A 26,241-nucleotide genomic window follows, 5' to 3' on the forward strand; every position below is an offset into this window, starting at 1 on the left:
TAATTTTAAAAATAAAACACTTTAGTTTAGAATTATTTTATTATGCTTTAAGCATTTCCATTACATATATTTTACATCAAAGATTGTTTTACTGTGTAGAATTTGTGACAGTCTGTTGGCTTTAGTTTGAAGTAACATAATAAACAGAATCAATACTGTTGCTGAATCCAAAATTATTGTTGGTTATCTCTCATCATCATCAGAGAATGGAATTGTTTCAACATACGCTTATAATGGCAACCATCCCAATAGACTTTACCACAGCTTATACAACAGTAGAATATTTTGTCTTCAGCAAATAAAGTATTTGGGATATGTTCCAGCTGAATAGCTACACCATTACTTCGGTATAAGGCAGTATCCATGTCAATCAGTTCTTCATTTTCCAATACAGGATAGGATTCCAGCTTATTTACAGGGTGTGTGACCATACTGCTAAATAGCATATCTGGATCAGGAATACTTTCTACAGCATCAGAGCCATTGGGATCTGAAATCCAAGATTTCTTTTTCGTTGATGAGGAACTTGGCTTCACTTCCTTTAACACATGCATCTTCTCAGATTCAACCAAGACAAAAGTCTTACAATTGCAAATCTGGAAAAGAAGAAATCTTTCTTATAATTTATTGTAAATACATACAGATTTTTTCATTAAGTACATAGTCAAGGGGAAAACTGTATTAATTAATCTGATTTCAGTGTATTATTGGTAAGTTACTTTAACAATGTTAGAGTAAGTAAAGAGAAATCAACACTGACACACCCGGTCTGTCTCTCTCTCTCTATATATATACATACTTATATATATATAATATATATATATATATATATATATATATATATATATATGTGTGTGTGTGTGTGTGTGTGAGTGTGTGTATGTGTATATATATATACATACACACACACACATACATATACATATATACATATATATATATATATATATATATATATATATATATATATATATATATATATAAGGAGACCTATTGAGTCAAGTACATCAATATCAGCATCAAATCAAATGGAAATGGTAGTTGTGACCCTCGTGCTGGTGGCACGTAAAAAGCACCCGCTACACTCTTGGAGTGGTTGGCATTAGGAAGGGCATCCAGCTGTAGAAACACTGCCAGATCAGATTGGGGCCTGGTGCAGCCTCCTGGCTTCCCAGACCCCAGTCGCACCGTCCAACCCACAATTTTTTCTCACACACCGTCTTGCAATCCGAAATACTTCAGTTCTTTGGTCCTCATGTCGCTGGACATTGGTAAACTTCTTTTCTGCTTCGTCCTTGGCTATGTATACCTGTCGCCCAGCCTCCCTTCTGGTTATCTGGTAGTTTCTTGCTACCCCCACCATTCCAGGCTTTCCAGGCCAGTTTCTTTGCTCTAATGCCTTTGTCTACCATATTATTTTGGCATGTTACCTTGCCAAAAGATTTTATACCTATGAGCCCTGCCTGTGAGGACCTTAGCTGAAGCCCCTCTCCATCTTACTTCTTGTATGCAGCATACATCGACACATCTCCTTTCAAGCATCTCTACAATCTCACTAGACCTACCTTTCAGTGTGCCTACACTGACAATGCCAACTCTGAAAACTGGGAAAGGAATGTGGGGTGAAGCTTGGGGAAGAGAGATGTTATTTAGCGCCTGAAAAGAAGAGGGAGGTTGTCGTGTTCATTTTTTAGGAATGCTTCACCTGTTCTCACTTCCGACCTGACATCATTCAAACATTCAAGCGTGTTAAGATTGTTGCCCCTACTGGAGGTAGGAGAAGGTGTTAGCAGCATTGTAAGTATAAGCATTATGTTTATCATAAAAACATAAATTTAAGCGGTGTTGCAAATATGGATATTCCAATGTTAGATTAAGTAGAGAGTCAGCTAAACTGGTTGCATTTGTCCAGGGAGAGGGGATTACAGATATGATGGAGGGTACCACCAGCAAGGGGTGGGATGTTTCAGACAGAGAAAGAGAGGAAACAAGCTCATCCATACAAACACACACAAGCATGCATGCACACACACACACACATAAACAAACACATGCATAATGTAGTTGTTGGTATATTTCTAGATGGGACAAAATGAAATGAAAGATAGCCAGTTAAGTAGGTGGGCAGCTGAGCTAGTTGCATTTGTCCCAGAGAGAGAGAGAGAGAGAGAGAGAGAGAGAGAGGAGAGAGAGAGAGAGTGCAGGTAATATATAGAGAACAGCCCTGTGAGGAGGAGGAGTTGAGAGAAGAGACAACAGGTAATGGTGGTGGGGGAAGAAAGAGATATCCGGTGTAGATGGTGGGAAAAGAGAGATAGAGATATCCGGTATTGGTGGTGGGGGTCGGAAAAGGCGGTTGCACCACGAACAAAGTTTTTTGGGGGAGATGGTATGAGGACTGAAAATAGTAGTAACAATAATAATAATATACATTCAGAGTGTTCATAGGGGATGAGAAATTAAACAAACCAAGAAATGAGTAATTATCTTAACGAAATTACATGAGAGATGAAAATATGATATTAATATCTCTTGGATATTAAAATATAAAAGACATTATTACTAGGAGAAAGAAGGCAGTGAGCTGGCAGAGTCGTTAGCATGCTGTGCGAAATGCTTAGCGGTATTTTATCTGCTGTTACGTTCTGAGTTCAAATTCCACCAAAGTCGACTTTGCCTTTCATCCTTTCTGGATCAATAAAATTAGTAACAGTTATGAACTGGGGTTGATGTAATCGACTTAATACCTTCCCCCAAATTTGAGGCCTTATGTTTCCAGTAAAAACGGATTATTACTAGGAGAAAGTGATTAGTCTAAAAATGCTAAGGTACCAGTTTGCATCTGTGAAAAGACATTAATGGAAAACTTTCGATGAAACATGAATTTTAGGATAGGAAAACAAAAATTCTCTCAAAAGTTATGAAGGTTGATTTGTAAATGCTGACAGCAGAAGAGAATTAAATAAATAAACCAGAGCACTCAGCGCGCAAACCTCTGCCAAGGCAACATCAACGTCCTCTCAACGATTAGCCAAAGATGGTTTTCAAAATGTGGAATATCTGAAATAAACTCAACTGCTCTAACAAACAAGAATACTAAAAATGAACCCAACCTCAGTCAAAAATAAGTAAAAAAAAAAAACAGGAAAAATAATCTAGAATCCTTTTCTGGTACTAAATCAATCCCAAAATCTAATCAGTTCATGCTAGTCACAAGGCCTAACATCCCTGAAAGTTTCATCTGAATCCATCAAGTGGTTCTTGAGATTTCTTGTCCATGGTCAAACAAACAAACACAACTGAAAACAATACCTCCGCCTTTGCTAAGGTGGAGCTAATAAAGTTAAGTGATTAAATTAACGTTCAAGTAAATGTGATAGATAGAAAAATATGGAGGATAACCTCATAGTAAAAAAATATAAACAGGGCTAAAACGTTTACCTGACATCTACTCAGAAGATCTTCTTCCTTTACCTTCACATTAAAATGTGTTAAGACCTCCATCAGTTGTTCTTTAACGTTCTGGCTAGATACACTGAAGCATTTATTTTCACCAAGTCTTGACGCAAACTAAAAATAAAAATAAAAAAATAAAAAGTACAATTATAAAATAAATAATTCCATGAAATAAGGTATTTTGAAAAATAATGTCAAAATAAGAATTTAAAATGTTAAGTAATTAAAAAGCTCTGCTTAGGTATCTCTGAAATATTGCTATTTGCTTTTAGTTCTGTTTTACCTTCTACTACTTTCAGTCACTGGACTGTGACCATGCTAAAGCTCTATTTCAAGGGTTTAGTCAAACAAATAAACCCAATCCTTACTTTTTAAAGTGTGCTACATATTCTATTGGTTTCTTCTGTCGAGCCACTACATTATGGGAACATAAACAAACCAATGCCAGTTGTCAAGTGGTATGAGACAAACACAAAGATACATGTGTGCACAGACACTCACACACATACAGATGAATTTCCATAAAGTTTTCACCTACTAAATTCCCTTACAAGACAAAATGCCAAGCAGTGGAACTGAAATTGAAACCACATGGTTGCAAAGCAAACTTCTCAACCACACAGTCAAGCCTACATCTAAGCTTTGTTCAGAAAATTTTAAAAACTGATTGGTTTTTCTTTTTGAATCCCTTTCAACTTATCTTGAGTAAGAGTCAAGTACATCAACATCAAAATAAATATCAAATGGAAATTGTAGTTGTGATACCTGTGGTGGTGACACGTAAAAAGCACCATCTGAACATGGCTGATGCCAGCGCCGCCTTGACTGGCTTCTGTGCCAGTGACACATAAAAAGCACCCACTACACTCACGGAGTGGTTGGCGTTAGGAAGGGCATCCAGCTGTAGAAACACTGCCAGATCAGACTGGAGCCTGGTGCAACCTCCTGGCTTCCCAGACCCCGGTCGAACTGTCCAGCCCATGCTAGCATGGAAAGCAGACGTTAAACGATGATGATGATGTTTAACTTATAAACAAAAGCAAACTTCATATGATTTGTATATGATTTCAAACAAAAGCATGTTTTTCTCAAAGTTGCAACATAAGCTATTGTAACAACTAGATCCACTACAGTTGTCTCACGGTCATAACAATGAGCTTATAGTTCCAACTGGTCAATCAACTAGTCTTTTTTTTCTTTTACTTTGTATATGTTTTTAACAAATTCTCCCAAGTTCAGAGTATTGCCATACAATACATAAGGATATATTTTCATTGAGATGGGAGGGGGGGAAAGACTATATAAGATTTGATATAAAAAGAAACAGAAACAAGTAAATAAATAATGAGTTTAAAATAACAACTGAATATAAATACTATGAACTATAAAAGAAAAAATTTCTTGTTTCAGCTTGCTTGAAATATTAGTTTCAAATTTTGACACAAGGCCAGCAATTTTGGAGGACATGGTAAGTAAATTACATCAACCCCAGTGGTCAACAAGTACATACTTTATTTACCCTGAAAGGATGAAAGGCAAAGTCGACCTCAGTGGGACTTAAACCCAGAATGTCAAAACTGATGAAATGCCACTAAGCACTTCGTACAACCAGCAAACAATTCTGCCAGCTTGCCACCTTAATATTAGTAAATAAACTGAACCAAATATATACCACCTACGCTTTTATATTATACTAGCAGCTAAGCCCGGTTTCACCTGGTCTGTGTGGATGATGTGGCTGTGATCGTTTTCGGTTAGGCATAATCTATAACAGCGTTTGTCAACCTTATCATTTCGGGTCCCCTGTTTCAATTGAAGCCTCCAACTATATGAAAATTTCCTGACCCCACTCCAACAGAAAACAGCTTCTAAGCAACTGGTTGTTTTAATGACAGAAGAAAGAGGGAAATTCGATTAGAAACAGTTTTAATAAATTTTCTCGGTAAGTATGGGGGTTAGGAAAAAAATACAAACTGCATTCCAATCTATGCACCTGTCTTCACATGTGTGCCATTTTTCATGCGAATCCACCCAGCCGTTTAGCTGTGAACCTCAAGACAAGAAAGAATACAATGATCGCCCACGTCCAATTTATATTATAGATGCTTGCATGAAAATATTGCCATATGATTTCATTGTTGTTTCATTTAGGTGGAAAGAAAAATAATGCTGGCACTCATTCTGCTTAGTTTCTGCCTAAAAGAATATTCGGTTTCTTCTAAAAGTAGTGACCCAATACCAACAATGAAAAAAGTACAATGACGGAAGTTTGAATAATAAAACAATAAGCATGAAATACTGGTGTCATGGTTATACACATGTGTAAACAATATGGATACAGTTATATAGAGGGGGAAAAAAGCAATGGGAAACAAAAAATAATCAACAGAAGCCTAGTTGAGAAGGAAAAGTATATTTAATAGTGGAATGAGATAATTGGGCACATCTGTTTAGATGCTGATGATTTGGCCAGGCTTACTGGACATTCAACCTGTTTTTGGAGAGTTCTTTTTGGTGCTGGAGACAAATATACAAACACACAAGTGCAGAAATATACACATACAGATAAAGAGAATGAGAAAAAAAGAAAGCGGGGGAGAGACATTACATATAAACAACTAGATGCTCACATATATAAACACAGAGAGAGAAATTACAGTTTCATTGAACACAACTGACAAAAATACTTTCTCTCTCCTCACGTACATAAAGGAAAATATTAAGACATCTGATGTCAAAGAAGTCAGCATTGAATCAGCGATGCCAAAACATCTCATATCCATTTAACCCTTTTGCTACTGTATATATTTTGAGATGCTCTCTGTTTCTTTAAATTACTTTAAATATAACAAAGAATTTAGTAAAATAACTTAGTTATCATTAAGTTAGTGCTAGGAACATAAATTGGGACTAAGGTTTGGTGGAAGATTTTAATTCAAAACTCATGAAAATAAGACATTTGTACTCAGAGCTAGAGCCAAGTGTTAATAGGAGGGAGGGGTTAGTATTTGTAGACATTTTCAAAGTAAACTTCTCCATCAAATAAGACAACCTTATTGGTTAAAGTGAAAATGCTTTTATTCTTAATAAAGTGAAAGAAAATTACAGACAGATAAAAAGACAGGAAATAATTTGATAACTTGCCATTTGGTATACTCTTCCTGCAGTCAAAACAATACGATTTCCTTGCAGTGCCAACTGAAAAACAATTTTTTTTATGAAGAATGCCATTCCACTATTAAGTACATGTAATAATGATTATATCATGCTTAATACAATATATAAGGGTAGTAAATCTGGCTGAATTTGCTAAGTATAAACTCTATAAGAAATATTTCTCTTAAATTAGATATTATGTTGATCCTATCATCAAGTAGTATTCACTAAATAGAATAATGAAAACAAACTTACGACTAAAATCAGTTACTTGGTTTTATTAAAGAGAAGTAGGCATTATATATTTCACCTTCACCACCTACTTTTGCACATCCAGAAGTGTAATGCTAACATAATGAATTTTAATGGTTTATACAGTGATGACAAGTTGTTACTTTAAATAGTGAAAGTACACTTAGAGTGGAACGGAAATTAGTTATAAGGTAAGTGATAAGTGGAATGGAGATTAGTACTAAGATATTCTTCATGTTAGTCACATACAAATACTAGGCACTGGCAAGGTAAAATATATCTTACTCATGCTAGCAAAGATAATATAATGTTGACATTAGGAAGGGCATGTGGTTGTAGTAATGATGCCAAAACTGGCAGTAGAGCTTGGTGCAGTCTTCTGGTTTGTCAGCTTCTGCCAAACTGACCGACCCATGCCAGCATGAAAAACTGACATTAAATGAGGTCCAACTGAAGCCAGCATGGAAAATAGATGTTATTTGATGACAATGATGATGATGATGATGAAAACAGCAGATAAAACGAAAAAACGTTACCTTTGAGCAACAACAGTAGATGAAAATTTAGAAGCATAATTAGAGGCAAATATATAGCAAAAATACTATTGATACTTATTCAAATAAATAAGAATGTATCTAAGGGTCACAAAGGGTAGCTGCAGTTAAAAAAAGGAGAAATATTTGTTCGCTGTGTATTGAATATTAGCTTATGTTATCTTATAGGTCTGACTTAAAGTAAGTACTTGTCCAAGTGTAACTTCTAGCTTTCTATATTTTATCAAACAACTCATCAGTGAAGACATAACCATGTGATCATTAGTCGAGTACTTTAACTGTACAGTCACTAAGGTCTAGAAAGTCCTGCGGCTCACAGGACTTTCTGAATTCCTTGAATTTTTTTTAGTAGTGTGGCCTACCTGATGATGATCCTTGTCTCATATGATCTGCTTCTCAAAAGTGGTTGCCCATACCTGGTCCAGATGTTTGTCTCTTTTTTACCTGCATAGCAGCAACACCTCTTTTGTTACGAGAGTAGGTAGGTAAGTGCAAGTTTAGTAGTGAGATAGTGAATGATAGTGTCTGGTGTTAGGGTATTCAGTAGAACCAAGTATGAAAAGTATTCAATTGTAGACTAATCTTTGTAGCAAGAATGAAGTGTTGGTTAATTAATAAATCCAGAGGATGTCAGAATGCAAACTATACGAGTGTATTTCATAGAAAATTTTGTTCCAATAACAATAAATACCAACAACTAAAAGAATTTGTGTTTTTTCAGGGAGTGGCTGTGTGGTAAGTAGCTTGCTAACCAGCCACATGGTTCCGGGTTCAGTCCCACTGCGTGGCATCTTGGGCAAGTGTCTTCTGCTATAGCCCCGGGCCGACCAAAGCCTTGTGAGTGGATTTGGCAGACGGAAACTGAAAGAAGCCTGTCGTGTATATGTATATATATATATGTGTTTGTGTGTCTGTGTTTGTCCCCCCTAGCATTGCTTGACAACCGATGCTGGTGTGTTTACGTCCCCGTCACTTAGCGGTTCGGCAAAAGAGACCGATAGAATAAGTACTGGGCTTCCAAAGAATAAGCCCCGGGGTCGATTTGCTCGACTAAAGGCGGTGCTCCAGCATGGCCGCAGTCAAATGACTGAAACAAGTAAAAGAGTAAAGAGAGATACTTAGAAGTAATGTTTAAAAGTGCTGGTAGATGACTTAAGTATCATGTATGAAGACTATATTTATTTGTTTCAGACATTGGATTGCAGCTATGCTGGAACACTGTTTTGAAGGTTTTAAACGCCTGGTGCTTATTTTATTGATCTCTTTTGCTGAACTAAAAGGTTACAGGGTTATAAACAAACCAACACCAGTTGTAAAGCAGTAGAAGGGGACACAAACACAACACATATACATTTATATATAAATGATGATATATATGTGTATATATATATGCATGTGTGTATATATGTATATATATATATATATATAGTTAATCCAAACATGAACAAAGAGAAAACACAACAACGCGAGGACATGGAACAAGTACAGTGTTATTGGACGCTCAGGAAAGGAAAGAAAGGAGGAGGATTTAACGTTTCGAGCGGAGCTCTTCGTCAGAAACATAGAAAAAGGAAAGGTCCAAGAAAGGGAAGACAGAGAAAGAAAATCGCCAACAATACACATGTGGTCACACACACACACATATATATATATACATATACACACATACACATATATGACAGGTTTCTTTTAATTTCTATCTACCATATCCATCCAGAAGGCTTTGGTTGGCCCAATGTTATAGTAGAAGACACTTGCCCAAGTTGCCACGAAGGGGAGTGAAACTGGAACCATGTGTTGGTAAACAAATTTCTTACCACATAGCCATGCCAAAGTACCCAAGAAGAATCCTGAAGTTGCAACACATAGCCTCAAAATGATCCTAGTTGCTGACTATAGTGCCTCCAAGTTTTTTGATTAGATCACATTTTTTATAATCAGATAGCACCGTGGACATGCTGGAGCACCACACTGTAGGGTTTTTGTTTATAAAGATCATGTAACATGTGACGAAGCTCAGACATGCTTTAGTGACAGACTGCAAGCACATGATATTGTCAGTAAGGCCATTGTTTACAAGCAGTACACACATATAAAGGTAAGGGAAATATGAATTAAGTCACATGCTAGCAAGCATGTATACACACATTTTATTATTGTCATCATTATTTCCATGCTGGCATGGGTTAGATGGTTTGACTGCACCAGGTTCACACACATTATATATTTATACATGCAAAGACTCCTTTCAGTTTCCGCATTTCAAATCCATTGACAAGGCTTTGGTTGGCCTACCTGTTCAATTTCTGTCTACTAAGTCTATTTGAAAGCATTGGTTAGCTCAAGGCTATAGTAGAAGATACTTGCCTAAGATGCCAAACAGTGAGATCAAGACCATGAGATTGAAAAGTGAATTTCTTAGCCACAGTCAACTTGTTTATGACTAGCTATCAAATAGTATTTAACGGGATCCAAATGTGGCCAATGCCAGCGCCGCCTTGACTGGCTTCCGTTGCCATCCACCCCTGGCACCTGTGCTGGTGATACATAAAAAGCATGGAGTGGTTGGCGTTAGGTAGAACATCCAGCTGTAGAAACACTGTCAGATCAGACTGGAACCTGGTGTAGCCTCCTGGCTTCCCAGACCCCAGTTGAACCGTTCAACCCATGTTAGCATGGAAAATGGACATTAAACGATGATGATGATGATGATGGTCATTAAAAAAAAAAGATAAATTGGTTCTTTAAAAAATTATCAACACTGTTTACATCAACTATTACATATTACCTGCAGAATCTACCTACAACATTGTGAAATATTGTAATTATCATAAAACTAATATTAATATAAAAATTAACAATTAAAACACTAGTTTGTAATAAGTGTCTAAAATACTGGATACCTGAGGTTTTAGTTAGCTCTAGAGGAAGGTGCATTATTTTTGGCCTGACTAGTTTGAAAATAAGCATGAGATTATAGTCAAGAGATTGGATTAGAAAGTAAATTTGTAAGGCATCTACGCTAAATAAATTGTGCAGACATGTCAGAAGGAATTTAAAAGCGAAAACAGATACCAAATGGTAAGGATGAAAAATAAAGTACATCCATGTTAGACTACTTACAGCAATAGCATCTTTATGATCTTGGTTGTTTCTCATAATAAAAGTATCAACACCAACACTGCGGAGGTTCCATCCCAAGCCTTGAAGCATTGTATCAACAATAACTCGCAAGTCATGAGGGGAAATTGGAGAATTATTGCATTGTTTCAAAGACTTATCACTGTCTAGGGAGCACACCAAGTCATTTTTATCTATATCACAGTTGACTGATTTCTCTTCCTGGAGAATAAGTTAAAAAAGTATCTACTGGAAAGTTATTTAAAAATTTTTAAAAATGAACAAAATTATTAGGTATTAAATATTTATCTTTAAAAAAACAATTTTGATACAATGTTATTGATATTTATTTATTTACTTCTCAATGTAAACATCTTTCTTTGAATCACCAAGTTCCTGGTCATTTCTCTCATATTTAGTCCCAGCTCAGCTCTGATCAAGTTGCCTTATGATAGAAGGCATTCTAGCCATGTCCACCTCTCTTATTTTTAGGCACAATATATATAGGACTACATTATCCAATGTATCCGTCTTTTTTTAAAAAGTGTAATTCGAGGGATCTGGCTACCATTTTTAGCAGGTTGAGTGACCATATTTTATGGTTCCTCAACTGATATACTTCAGTTTTGTACTGAGGTGTATGTCTGGATTCCTTTTTATGTATTGCTTCAGGCATTTGTAAATGAATGCATGTTATGTATTAAGATCTTTTTTTTTATTTTTTAATGTTATGTATTAAGATCTTTAATTATTTTTTTTTAATATTTTTCAAACCAGGCAGCAGTTTAATAAGTTGCTACACATTTCTGCAGATAGAATTCATTCTGAATAAACTTCAGCAAACCATTTTCAATGATTTTCAGTAAATACAGAATATTCATTCAATTTGTATGTTTTTATCCAGGAAAGTTTTGGATGCAAAAACATGAGAAATATTAATATGGTCTGCTCATAATGAAATTTATTTTGATTATATAATCTTAATGATAATGGTAAGGATGGAATTCATATTTATGAAATGGCACTGTGTTAATACCATATAGTTGGATTAAAAAATCTCCAAATTATCTTAACTTAAGAGTCTCTCTCACATAAACAGTTTGAAGAACTTTTCATAGACTTACAATTTTCCAAAAGAGAGGAAAAATTTTGTTTTCAATTTTTACATCTCCACATTTTGAGCAATTAGATCTCCAGTCACCAAGTGTCTTATTCTTTGATGTGTATATTGTATTAGAATGGATTCAATACAAACTAGGAACCTTTATTTCTAAACTAAGAATAGTAATGATCTTATATAATAAGCTTCTTGATGCAAGTAGATAATAATTACGGTTAGTTCAAAACTAAAGGTACCTAGTGTGAGTCCTAACTAGTACTATGTACACATCCAAGAATAAAACATCCTGATGATAAACAGTGATGAAACCAATCAAAACCTTAAGACGAGGTTAACTGTTCAACAAATATAATTTTATTAAAAACAGCTCTTCTCAGACATTTAGAGAACTTTCCGGTAACTTGTGTTATCCAGTAATCTGCCAGTATTTTCCCTGAACTTTCCAGGCAGTCTGACAGTAGCAAATTCTCAGCCAGTCTTCATGTTTCACATCCTAGGAATTTTAATCTGCAGGATTCTGTAGTTTGAACAGTTTCTTCATGTTTTTGCTTGAGATCGTTCTTCAATTCACATGTTACTCATAATGGTATATGTGTGCTTTTGACATTCTCACATATAAACAATTAGTTTCCATTAAGATGAGCGAACATGTTCCACAGAGTGATGAGTAGATTGCTCTTGGTTACTATCCTTCCTTTGCAGATTTCGTTTTGCAGAGATATTATAGCCATATGTTGCTAGTAACAAAGTCTACCAAAACACAGCTAGTACTGTGCAATGAGCTAAATGCAAAAATATAAAAAAATAAACAACAGAGAAACAATATTAAGCTATCAACAAAATTGCAACACCAACTTTTCACAACTTCAAAACATCAAATTCACAATAGCAATACAGAAAACACTTTAAAAACATTAGCTATATTTAACAGATCCATTGTGATTCTGCTCTTGTAGTATTTTTAAACAGCTGTTACTATGAAGAGTGGTTATGCTAGCTAGCCAACTAACACATGAATGCAATAATGCTTTGGGCATATATGGCATGTGAAAGATGAAAGTAAAATGTGTAAAAAGCACTGATTATGAGAAGCGACTAAAATGATACTTTTGCAAAATAACAAGACCCTCTCAGTTTCTACCTGTAAACAAGTGTTTGTCCACAGGTAGTGTACGTGCAATTAGACACAAAAAGTATGAATAAAAATACAACAATAACACAATCATAAAAAGTTCAGCTTAATAATATGACAGTAAAATTGTCCAAAACAAAAACTCAACAGAAGCATAAAAAATTAAAAGACTGACAGCGGTACTGGCAACAAAACATTCTAGCGAGGTCATTGCCAGTGCCGCTGGATTGACTTCTGTGCAGGTGGCGCGTAAAAAACACCATTTCGAGCGTGGCCGTTGCCAGTACTGCCAGACTGGCCCTCGTGCCGGTAGCACGTAAAAAGCACCCACTACACTCTCAGAGTGGTTGGCGTTAGGAAGGGCATCTGGCTGTAGAAACTCTGCCAGATCAGATTGGAGCCTGGTGCAGCCATCTGGTTTACCAGTCCTCAGTCAAATCGTCCAACCCATGCTAGCATGGAAAGCGGACATTAAATGATGATGATGATGACGAAGTTTTTAAAATGGTACTTGATCTGGTGATTATAGATGTAGCTAGGCCAAACTTAATTATTTCTTTTAAAGATATTTCTAATCAATGTAGATGCAAATATTACAAGTTTTCTTTTTCAACTTGTCGTTCTATCAGCTTCCATACCTTCCTTGTCGACAGTATGCACAGATAATGGATTTTTATCCAATCTCTACCAAGTTCTATTCCAAATGCTCTTAATGCTTTTTTCCAGTCTGATAATAAATTATTAGAGTTCAGCTTTGCTATTTTCCCCAGAGTTAATATCATTAGCAAAATAGGAAAATTTGGCATGGTCTGATTTATAATGGAGTTTCATGAGTCTGGATAAGTTTCATATTTTACGGGGAGAAAAGGAATCTGATCTTCTGGGACTGACACTTCATCTGAGAAAAAAGATGGGAAAATTTTCCATTTGAAAAGACAAAGAATCACCCCTGAAATGTCAGCTACCCCTTCTTTTCCAGTATACAAACATACTCTTACTCATGAACTTCACTGTATAATTTTTACAAACACAAACCACCAATAGTTTCCTTGGATATTGTAATTTATGTAACAATCATAATGTTTTGCAAATTGACTTTAAGCAAATCAGGAAAAATAAATTTTTTTAATACATGCTTATTGTTATATTTTTTCAAAAAATCTATTACATAGCTATTCAGAAGGATTGTATTATTTATATCTTCTTAGAATTATTCAATTGCATCACAGATGGTTCTTGATAAACTTTACAACACAGCTATTTTTCAGTCATAAGACAGATGAATGGCTTGATAATGAAAAACTTGGAAATGTACATAACTGAGAGATAATATAATTTGACATTTAGTAAATAAATGTTTGTTGTTAATTGTTAGAATATACAGTTTGAAGTAAAAATTCAGCATATTTCATAAAATATTTTGACTAATAGATTTTTTTTTGTCTCATCTAGCTAGCAAACATATTTGCCCAGTAGTATAGTGGGGGTCTCACCTATCCAACCTCCCCATTTTAATATGACTGGTTGCCACTATTCCAATTATTCTAACTATTCTGATAACATATAGCAATGAAGGAGCTTCTATGTGGTTATCTGTGAAGTCTTAAGCAGAATGCCTTGAGATCTATAATGTCAGCTACAGTGAAATTAACCCATTTAGAAGAGCAGAAACTGAATTTTTAAAATCTGTACAAAGATGTGGATTGTGAAAGTTGCAGCAAATGCAACCTGTATAAGAGCAGTAAATCTGAATAACAACACACTGTACAGGGTATCCTAGAGTTCTGGCAGACAACCTCTCAAGAGCTAGTGGCACAATAAAATGCACCCAGTCCATGCTGTAATGGCAATAGGAAAGGGCATTCAGCCAAAAAAAAAACCATGCCAAAATCATGACAGTCACAAATACAAAGAAAAACCTTAATTGTGTACATAGGACTGACACTCACCATGCTAGTGCTGCCCATAGAAGTGGGGTGGTTAGGTGGAAACATCTGGCCACAACTGAGAGCCCCTTGACTATCAAACAATCACACCAATTCGCCTCGTTTCAGATGAAGAAAACAGACATCAAACAACCCACCCCAGCACTGGAAACTTTCTTCTTCCTGTCAGGTGTAAAGCTTTGATGCTCTCACCATCAACATTGGCATGATGAAAGGTAGGGCTGGTAAAATTGTAGAGATGTTAAAGTAGAGGCAAGAGGTAAGATGGAGGGTAGCTTCAGCCAGACTCCTCATCGTTAACGAACACAGGTACAAATTCTTCTGGATGAGTGACAGCATTGGGCTGAGTAGAGTAGGCATACTGTTGGCAGAGAAACGAACAGGTAGAGTAATTGAAGCAGTCAGAATATGTGGCAGAACAATTAAGTGCAGACTAGTCATAGGCAACATGACAGCAAGGGATCTCTGTATATGCACTCAAATGAAGCCTGGGAGATGAGGTCAACTTGCAGGCTATTTTGACAACAAATGACAGCAACCTCATTATCATAGTTGGTGACTTAAATGGACATGTTGGCTACTCTAATAGTATACATGGGGACTATGGATATAGTGCACAGAATGAAGAAGGAAATCAAATTACTTTGATTTCTGTGATGCAAACAACCTAATCATTTGCAATACTAACTTCAGGAAACCTGCCTGCCACCTGATCATTAATTAATCAAGTGAACATGCAAGCCAGTTAGACTTCATACTCACCAGGAAATGGATAGACAGCTGGTTGTGAATACTAAGTCTTTCCCCAGTGAAGAATATACCACTCAATATAGATTAATGATTAGTGACATCAGTGTAAGTGCTAGATGGATTCAGCAACACAGTCAATCTGGAAAAGGAAGGTATGGAAGCTGAAAGAACCCTTAACCAAATGTTCAAAGAAGTACTAGTTGAGGTATATCATAAGAAAGAGGGAACAAGAGACTTATAGCATAGAGGTCAACTGGGAGTTTCTATGTGACAATCTGCTGCATGCCTACCTACAAGAAGTGTGGGTGAAACAAGGTTTAACCAAGACAGGGGACAAAACAGTACATTAGATAGAATTTATAATAGCTAAAATAAGTCTTATAAAGATTGGAAGGAGGCAGCAACAAACAATATCAGGTAGTATGAAGGGACACTAGATTTCAGGTATGAGTTTGAGGTTTAAAAATTGTGAATCAAGATGTTATTGGGAAAAGGTGTGTACAGAATGAGAGTGGTGCACATGCCCTCAGTGATGCCGAAAAGAATAAGACATGGAAATGCTACTGCAATAGATTGCTGATTAAGGAAAATGCAAAGAAGAAATAGAGTCCACTGCAAGTAGAAAATATAGAGGGAGCAAGTTTTGAAGAAGACAGCTATAGAGTTACAAGCGCCATTAAGGATATGAAAGCAGAGAAAGTAACTTGAACTCATTAATATGCCAAAAATATCTAGCAAAGCAGTATATGCACTTATCACTCATATAATCAATCAGGTAGTACAAAAGGTTTGAATTTCCAATGATTGATATGGTCGTAGTATCATCAACTGTCATAAAGACATGCAGTCTGGGTTTGTAGCTGATGTCCTAAACTTGAGCTGAGAGCAAGCCACTATATCTAACATTCACTACTGACCTGGAGAAGGCCTCTGACAAACAGATACCTTTTGTTGTCTAGCAGTCATTCAGAAAATAGATGTAGATGGATGACTTGTGAGAATAATGCAAGTCAAGCTATCAGCAAGGTGAGAACAGCATTGAGTTCAACAACTTAACATGCTAGTAGGTGTCTACTAAAGCTCAATCTTCAGTCTCTCCTCCCATGCAAACTGTTTATTGTTGTTCTCCAGGTATTAGCACAGGGATTTAAAACCAAGTCCATAGGAAGTCTTGTATACTGATGATCTAGTTCTTAAATCTTGAAGATTTAAAGAAAAAAAATTCTAAATGTTGAAGCAAAATATAGAATTGGAAGACCTTAGCAGAAACTTAGTGAGGACTAAAATTTTAGTCAGGACTTAACTTAACACTTGGGAGCGGTTGTGCTCAATAAGTGGAAAATAAGTAAGAGCTCTGTACTAAGTACCACATGTAAATTATTGGTGCCAAAAGGTTGTAGTGAGAACAAAGTCAGGCTAAGGGCTGATCAATATGCTGCTGTTCCTGGTTGTTAATCTTCACTCTCCCTCCAATATTATGTTTCCTAGCATGTTATACAATCTATCATAAATTTCAAATTAATTATTTCTGTCATCCTATAAGTTTAAACTTAAACATTTTCAACTATCTTATTTTAAAACTAGAACTTAAATAATTGATTGACTTTTTCACCATCATACCATTAAGGATATATATATATATATATATATATATATATTGGATTAAATTTAAATTTAATTGTAATTCACATTGAAGTAATAGCCATGAAACATACGTAGTCTTTTTACTTATTATATACTGTTTATTTATTATTATATACTTTTTGTGATCTAGATATGTGTTTTATAATATATTTTATTTTTTCTTTATGGTTTGGTTTATGTCTGTCATTGTTTGAATTCCATAATAGTGGTTTTTCTCTAATTTATATTATATATATATAATGTAAACATAGACAAACACTTAGCACACATTCACTAGTAAATACAGTATAGAAACATTCAACACATTTTTGCTAGCAAAAATAGTAGGCATAATTTAACAACGTATTTTAGTTACCTCTTTAGTCTCATCACAGTCACAAGGTATTGTGGTTGAATCATCACTCAAGCTAACTGATGATGGGTCGGATGATTCTTCACCGTTGTTTAGATTAACTTTATGGAGCTGCAACAACACATAGGCATCTAATGCTGCAATGATGAACCATTCAAACAGTTCAATGAAAAATGGAAGTGAATAACAAAAACAAATGTCTAATATTTTCAATCCCTCAGATATTAATCAATGTAATTATATATATATAATCAAAAGTGAATTTCAATTTAAGAAAACCCAACTAACAGCTGATCAATATTTGCAGTGAAGTCTAAGATGACCAAAGTCAGTATATCTCAGTGCGATCAACAGCAATTCTCAAACATTATCATCATTTTAACATCCATTTTTCCATGCTCGCATGGGTTGGATAAAGTTTCTATGACCAGATGCCCTTCCTGTCACCAACCATTACTTGTTTTCAAGCAGACATGTTTTTACAGGATACTGGAAATGAATGCTGCTGCTTGTATAACAGTGATGCTCATTTACATCATCAGGCTTTGCCAAGATAAGTACACACACGCAAACACACAATAGGCTTCTATCAGTTTTCTGTCTACCAAATCCACTCAGAAAGTTAAGTTTCGTTAGCTCAGGGCTATAGTAGAAAACACTTGCCTGAAGTTCCACACAGTGGGACTGAACCCAGAACCATGTGGTTGAATGGGAAGCAAACTTCTTAACCATACACCTATGTCTGTACCTATATATAATGTTACATAATAATAAACAATTGCTTGATTATTGCTGTTCTGAGTTCAAGTTCCCATATAGACATGAGTAATGATAAAAATAATTACATGGTGGCCTTGTTTCATTTCTATTATCAACATACCAGAAAGCACTGAAGTTTGTTGACTTCAATCTTCTCATCATAAAGATGTGACCAATATGAATATTGATTAATGTAGATTTGAAGACATGCTCTTACAGTACAATTTCAGTACATTCAGAATCAATCCATGTTAGGTTTTCTAAAAGGGTTTCTATAGAATGTTAAAGTCATCAAAATTAAGCTTACTATATGTGTGCGAGTGTGTGTACAAATATACACACACACGCAGGTGGCACGTAAAAAGCACCATTTGGACGTGGCCGTTGCCAGCATCACCAAACTGGCCCTCATGCTGGTGGCATGTAAAAGCACCCACTACACTCTCGGAGTGGTTGGCGTTAGGAAGGGCATCCAGCAGTAGAAACTCTGCCAGATCAGATTGGAGTATGGTTCGCCAGACCTCAGTCAAATCGTCCAACCATGCTAGCATGGAAAGCAGACGTTAAATGATGATGATGATGATGACACACATATACACATACATATATCAACATCATCATTGTTTTATAATCCAGTTTTCTATGATTTCATGGGTCAGACTAGATTTCCTAAGGCACACTTTCTACAGCGGGATGACCTTCCTGCCATTAACCCTCACTTGTTTACAAACAAGGTAATACTTTCCCATAGCCAGACATGTTTTCACAAGAGATGGGAAATAAAGGAACACTGTTTGTATGATAATGACACTTGTTTACAACTCTTGCGAGATATCAAATCAAAGAGATACAAACATACACACATACAGACCTCTCTATGTGTGTGCACACACATACACACACACAGAGGTTTATATATACAACTGACTTCTCTTAAGTTTCATCCATGAAATCTACCTACAGGACATTAATTAGCCCGAGGCTGTAGTAGAAGATGCTCAAAGTGGCATGTAGTGGGATTGATACACACACACACACACAAAGCTAGATAAATAGATAGAGAGAGTGAGAGAGAAAGAAACAGGCAGAGCCAGAGAATATAGATATTTTTATAACTTTAAATCTATATTATGATTTCACACTAGAATCTGAAAAGATAATAATCTGAGTAGATTGTGTATTCAAAGATGCACCAAATCTAAAATTTATAAAGAAGAGGAAATGAGGAAATAAAATGCTAAACAGATTAATATCCATAACACTATGCCACAGCTTTAATGATACACTTTCTAAATACGTGTTGCTGATTTTGTTCAACCATATCGAACAAAAGCGTCATTAACTTCACCACTTTACCTTTCATTCAAACATAATGTATATAGGATTGTCAAAGCATCTGCTTTAAAGATAGAATGACATTTCATTGTGCTTTCTAGCAGATCACATGATTGAAACATAGACCTTCATTATCTGCATGTGTGTGAGCGTACATTGTTATTATTACTACTAATATCTTCAAGAAGTTATTTAACCCTTTTGTTACCATATTTCTGTTGAGATGCTCTGTGTTTCTTTCAATTATTTTAAATGTAACAAAGAATTTAGTAAAATAACTTTGTTATCATTAAGCTAGTGTTAGGAACATAAATTGCATATAAGATTTGGCGGAAGATTTTAATTCAAAACTTCTGAAAACAAGACATTCATACTAAAGAGCCAGAGCCGGTTTCAGCCGGGTTGGTAACGAAAGGGTTAAGACTATTTGTTTCAACAAGTTATTATTACATACCTGCATAGATAACTTGACATTTTCGAAGAGGTCGCCTTTCCCAACAAGAAATTTGATATGCTTTATTTAGAGGTCGACTAAAATGCTGTTCTACTAGTCCGCTAAGGCCTTTATGTTTAACGTTTGAGGACTTCACAATTTGAATGGAATTTGATGGAAATAAAAATGAAAAATGAAAAAAAAAAAAAAACAATTTTTAAACAAACAATTTTATGCAAAAGATTATTTTAAGAGAATTGAAGTTGTGATGTTTAAATATTACCTATTCACAAAGACATTAAATATAAAATTGAAGTGAAGTAATAATTAATATACAAAGTAATTGCTCAGTAACTGATTAAATGTATGGCTTTATGTAAGTATATCTCTTTATACCCTGAGTGCAAATTCCATCAGATTTAAGTTTAACTTTCATTTGTCTGAAAATTATAAAATGCGCACCTCTCAAGTACTGAGGTCATTTAAATCAACAATATTACTCCCTTAAAATGCCCATTTTAGAAAACAATTACTTATAACACTGTGTATCATGATTTTTGTCCTTGCATAGCAACTGTTATTTCCTATTTACTTACTCCTTGAAAGTATGACAATGGCTAATATTTCTTTCAAACTTTGCTTTTGCTATATTTATTCAAATGCTAAAGAATCCCTCTCAACACATGGCTGTGATGCTCCCCCAATACTTCTGTTCATGATCAGAGATGCACATATCATCAGCCACTAAGGGACATGCTCAAGTGGTTGAGGTCAAGCAATTGACAAGCAAATCTATGGTATTAAGCAGAATATTTGCTATAATGATATTTCTGCTTCAGTAACTCAGTGCTGAGTCTGTCTGAAATCATCATTATCATCATCATCGTTTAACGTCCGCTTTCCATGCTAGCATGGGTTGGACGATTTTGACTGAGGGCTGGCGAACCAGATGGCTGCATCAGGCTCCAATCTTGATTTGGCAGAGAAATGTAATGGAAAATAGATCAGTTTCAAAACATTGATGTCGAGGTCTCAAAAGCAAAGTTTGAAGGGAATAGCAATCATTTTCTTTGATTTCTAGATAGAAGCAAATAGGAAAAACACTTACTGACCACTGACCAATGACAAAAAAGAAATAAAAATTTTGTTTCACTGTATAAATTGCTTTAGGCTCAGATGCATGGTAAACAAATGACATCGAACAACAACCAGAAGACATTTTCAGATTTACTAGAAAGCATTGCTTGATTTATTTGAAATCATTAATAACTATGCAGTTAAGAAGTTTATTTCTGAGTCATTCAACGACATGCTTTTGGGTTTGATATCACTGATAGGTACCTTGGGCAAGTGCCTTCTTCAATAGACCTTAGCCAAATAATGCCTCATGAGCAAATTTGATAGATGGAAACTGTGTAAAAGAAAGCTCACTGTGATGTTTGTGCTTCTCAGTGCTTCACAACTGGTGTTGGTTTGTTTGTGACCCTGTAACTTAGTGGTCAAGCAAAAGAGACTGATAGAATAAGTACTAGGCTTAAAAATAGGTGCCAGAGTTGATTTTATTGACTAAACCCTTCAACACAATACCCTAGCACTACCATACTCTAATGACTGAAACAAATAAAAGACTAAAAACAGTTTCCATGGAAAATTATTCGCTCAGACATTATATAACAGAATCCTCATCTCAACTCCAGCTGTTGTATCAACAAGCAATCAAAAGTTCTTTAATTCTCTGTGTAAAGCAATAGTATTTGCAATGTTACAACATTTGTAGGAACAGTGGCAGCATACAGTAGCACCAGAGGTAAGCACTTGTTCAGAGATACAGTTCACCAAGAATTTAGTTCAACATTACAGTACATATTCTGCAGATAGAAACACAAAAGTATGCCTCAGTGTATGATATTCATTTATTTGTTTCAGTCATTTGACTGCAGCCATGCTGGAGCACCACCTTGAAGAGTTTTTGTCAAACAATTTGACCCCAGGACTTTATTTTTTTAAGTCCCAGTACATATTTTATTGGACTCTTTTGCCAAACTGCTAAATTACAGGGACGTAAATACACCAACACCGGTTATCAAGCGATGTTGGGAAAAACAAACACAGACACAAAGACACACACACAATGGGCTTCTTTCAGATTTTGTCTACCAAATCCACTCACAAGGCTTTGGTCGGCCCAAGGCTATAGTAGAAGACACTGAACCCGGAACCATGTGATTGGGAAGCAAGCTTCTTACTACAATTATTTCTAACTTATCTTTTAAAAATAAACTGGTGCCTTCTTCCAACATCTCGGTAAAAAAATACGTGCACTTCTGCACCTGGCCATTTTGTTTATACACATACATACAAGTTAATTTTTTTTCTCATTGTCACAAGACTAATTTTTGTAGGGAAAAGGTATTGTAAATTTAAATGATTTCAGTGTATTACTGGTACTTATTTAATTGAATCTTAAATGGTTGAAAGTCAAAGTTAACCAGGCATTTGAAATCAGAACAATTAAGGAAGACATTACAAATAGTACAATAGTTAGCCCAGCACTCTACAGTTTTAATTATCTCTATCATCTTTACACATAATATGAAAATGGTAATACCTTTTTAACTGTTGTCTGAAGATCAATGATGTTGGAGAATTCTTTTGTATCAATGAATGGGAATGTGACTGCAATGATATTTAAATCTTGTGTGAAACTGTAACCTGAAAGAATCAAAATTTAAGAAGTTAAAGATATTAGTTTCAAGCAACAAGCACAAGAGGTTAACAGAGAAATATGACACACATTTCTTAAAGATGCAATAAAGCAAATGGAAATTGAAATCTGATTGCAGACTTGGATTGTCAATAGCTTACTTCTATTCTTTGACAATCATAAAATATATTTAAAATATCAACAGTAATAAAAGAGTCACAGCCAATGAAGAATCAAATATCTATATATATAAAGTTGAAGTTGTCTGTGTGTGGCAGGTTTGGTAGCCTTCAACTAACACTATCTCCTTCGAGACCCTGCAGCACAAGTTGACCAAAACTGAGAGTATGATAGAAGAAGGCTTGTTTTCCCTTCTGTTGAAGATAAAATTCAAATCGGACCATCTTAACACCAAAAATTATTTACATCAAAAAGGTGCTTTTTTTCTATGAAAATCCCTATGTTTTACGATTTTTGACTGCTGTGTCACCATTTTTCGGTGTATTTCAACTGGAAAAATGTTCACTTGAAGAGAATAACAAGTTGCATAATCCAAAATTTTCAAAAATTCCAATTCTAAAGGGTCGAATCAAACCCAAGCAACACCGGGTGATACTGCTAATAAATGATAAAATGCTAAGGCTGAATGAGCCAATGAAGGAACATTTATGTTACTGAACTGCTTTAATGCAGCAGCCAAGTCTTTGCACCAAACTATTTTGTATATTTACGATGAAATTCATATACTTTAAGTTTCAGATCTAAAGACAGCTTGCAACTGACCACTGATAACATATTGATTAGATTTGGTCAAATATTTTAAACTATAAATGTACTCAGGTATGACTGATTAGGGATATTCAAAAACTCCTCTTTTCCCAGTCCACTTCACTGTAAATTAAATAACAAAGAAATTGTAAATCTGACATACTGTGATGGTTAAAAGCTCTAAGGCCAAATGCTACCAAGACCTTTTGGAAGAAACAATTTATTTAAAGTGTTTCAGGAGCCAAAAAAATGATTTAGAACATGGGAGGGAAAGAGATAAAAATTGTCTCTTGAACATATAGGCGCAGGAGTGGCTGTGTGGTAAGTAGCTTGCTTACCAACCACATGGTTCCGGGTTCAGTCCCACTGCGTGGCATCTTGGGCAAGTGCCTTCTGCTATAGCCTCGGGCCGACCAATGCCTTGTGAGTGGATTTGGTAGACGGAAACTGAAAGAAGCCCGTCGTATATATGTGTATATATATGTGTGTGTGTGTGTTTGTCCTCCTAGCATTGCTTGACAACCGATGCTGGTGTGTTTATGTCCCCGTCACTTAGCGGTTCGGCAAAAGAGACCGATAGAATAAGTACAGGGCTTACAAAGTATAAGTTCCGGGGTCGAGTTGCTCGATTAAAGGCAGTGCTCCAGCATGGCTGCAGTCAAAATGACTGAAACAAGTAAAAATATATATATATATATATATATATAAATAAATTAAGAAAAAAATACACCTACCTAATTTTACAACGGTTTTACTATTGAAAATTTTGTTAAAAAAGTGTGTCCAGTCATCTTTGGAAAGAATTTGTGCCAGTGTTATCACGTCAACAATGTAGATGCACTCAAGCAGTGCAAGTTGTATGAGTGCAATACTAAAATGAACAAAAGCAAGAAATTATATGGCAATGGAAAACAAAACAAAATATCTTATTTAAGAAAATTGTTACTCTATATTGAATAGGATTACGTATATTCTTGTTTTTGCATATCTGCATATAATTTTTCATAAATAAACAATTGCAGGTGTTTGTAAACCATTTAAGAAACACACAAAAGCTGTTCGATTCACTTCAACATTTAAGTTTAATTTGTCAAAATATTTTCGTCGGATTTTTGTCAGTGAACAGGTCGCGGTCTTAAAGTGACAAAAATATTTTGACAAATTAAACTTAAATGTTGAAGTGAATCGAACGGCTTTTGTGTGTTTCTTAAATGGCTTACAAACACCTTCCACGCTGCAATTGTTTTCGTTTCAGCACACGATCTCGGATCAAATCACTTGCTAAGCAAGTACATCTCCGTAATTTTCATAAATATTTTATTCCTAAATACCTTTACATGCAAACAATAACTGCTGACTTTTAATGGTATCTAATTAAATAATGGTATCTAGTTAAATAATTTAAGGCAAGTAAAGTACATTTTTTTCTCAGTGTAAATTTATAATGTGATTTAAATCTAACATCTAATAAATGTCTAAGCTTTAAATCCTACAGAGACCAATAATTAAAGATAGTAAATTAAATATGGTGCCTTACAATGATTTGAATCCATTTAATCTTATTAGTCTAACACTTTCATCACACATCTGCTATTCTTTTAACCCTGATATGAAGAGTGAATTAAAAATCATCAACAATATGAAGTATAATGACAGCCTTGTGAATAAAATGGTGAATTAACTGAAAGGAGATAGGTGCCACTGGCATTGGCCACAACTATGATTTCACTTGGCTTGACAAGACCTTTGGCATTATACCATGTTTGAGCATGGTATATTACCAAAGCTCTTGGGCACTTATCACCTCCGTAAGACCCAACATTTGAAGGGTGCTTTTTACATGCTACCAGCACAGGTAATTGTTATGTGAGACCAGCATCAGCCATGACTATGGTCTGCAAAAGGGTTACACTAAATTTCGCACAAAGTTTACTAAAAAGCTTCTAGTTTACTTTTAATTTAATCTAGCTAAATGAAAATACAAACCACTTCCATTTCAAATTTTAGCGGCTGACATTACAATCAAATTACTTGCACCAACATACATAAAATACCAAGTTATTTAGAACCTATATTAATAACATGTTAATCTTGTCAAAAGTAAATAAACAAAAAACTGTCAAATTACTGAAGACCTTATTATAAAATTTAAAATTACAAAAATGGGTTGATGGTTACCATGTCTTACCTATCTCGGTTAGTTTCTGAATTAAATAAAGTTTGCCATTCTAGATCAACACCAACAATGGAGCCAGGCTGGAATGAAATTGAAAATCAAATTGAATTTTTATATCAAAAGAGTTTTTCAGAAGTTCATTATTCTTTTACTGGCTTCATTTTCTCAACTGTAGCAATGCTGGAGTACTGTTTTATTGAATGGTTAAGTCCTCCTTGACATAAAGACTCAGAATAAAATGCTCCAAAGTATGCTAGTTTAATGTTAGCTACACACACACAATGATAACATGAATTTTGACAGAAATTCAGATGAGAGTACAAAAAGTATAGCATGGATGATCTCCCTACTATATTACTTTGATAACTGTGAATAAGGGAAAATGGAGCACCTGATAAAATTTGAATGGAATACTGACCCTTTCATGACCATGGTTCTAATGAAATATATTGTAATTGTTTCAATAAATTTATAAGAACTTTGTAAAATAATTTAGTTTTTCATCATTTAGATAGTTTGGAACATAACAAAAGGTTTTTGAATTTAAATTACAATGGATGGCTCTAATCATTTTAAAGAAGCTC

At 35.0% G+C, this 26,241-nt stretch overlaps 1 protein-coding gene across 3 annotated transcripts in view; it reads right to left on the reverse strand.

The window, feature by feature from the left end:
- LOC115230933 (exonuclease mut-7 homolog) overlaps positions 1 to 26,241 on the reverse strand; it is a 43,036-nt gene continuing 16,795 nt past the window's right edge. Inside the window, exons 9-17 of one of the 3 annotated variants that reach the window (XM_029801038.2) lie at positions 25,670 to 25,737; positions 24,216 to 24,352; positions 22,618 to 22,721; positions 20,031 to 20,160; positions 17,486 to 17,619; positions 10,542 to 10,760; positions 6,601 to 6,654; positions 3,442 to 3,570; positions 1 to 596 (exon numbers count right to left, since the gene is read on the reverse strand). In XM_029801038.2, coding sequence (XP_029656898.1) covers positions 174 to 596; positions 3,442 to 3,570; positions 6,601 to 6,654; positions 10,542 to 10,760; positions 17,486 to 17,619; positions 20,031 to 20,160; positions 22,618 to 22,721; positions 24,216 to 24,352; positions 25,670 to 25,737 — 1,398 coding nt within the window. In that variant the 3' untranslated portion in view covers positions 1 to 173. The remainder of the gene's footprint in view (positions 597 to 3,441; positions 3,571 to 6,600; positions 6,655 to 10,541; positions 10,761 to 17,485; positions 17,620 to 20,030; positions 20,161 to 22,617; positions 22,722 to 24,215; positions 24,353 to 25,669; positions 25,738 to 26,241) is intronic. The other 2 variants (XM_036500544.1, XM_036500543.1) reach the window with 2 other exon arrangements.

Source organism: Octopus sinensis, linkage group LG2 (genome assembly GCF_006345805.1).
Source record: "Octopus sinensis linkage group LG2, ASM634580v1, whole genome shotgun sequence".
Lineage (NCBI taxonomy): Eukaryota > Metazoa > Mollusca > Cephalopoda > Octopoda > Octopodidae > Octopus > Octopus sinensis.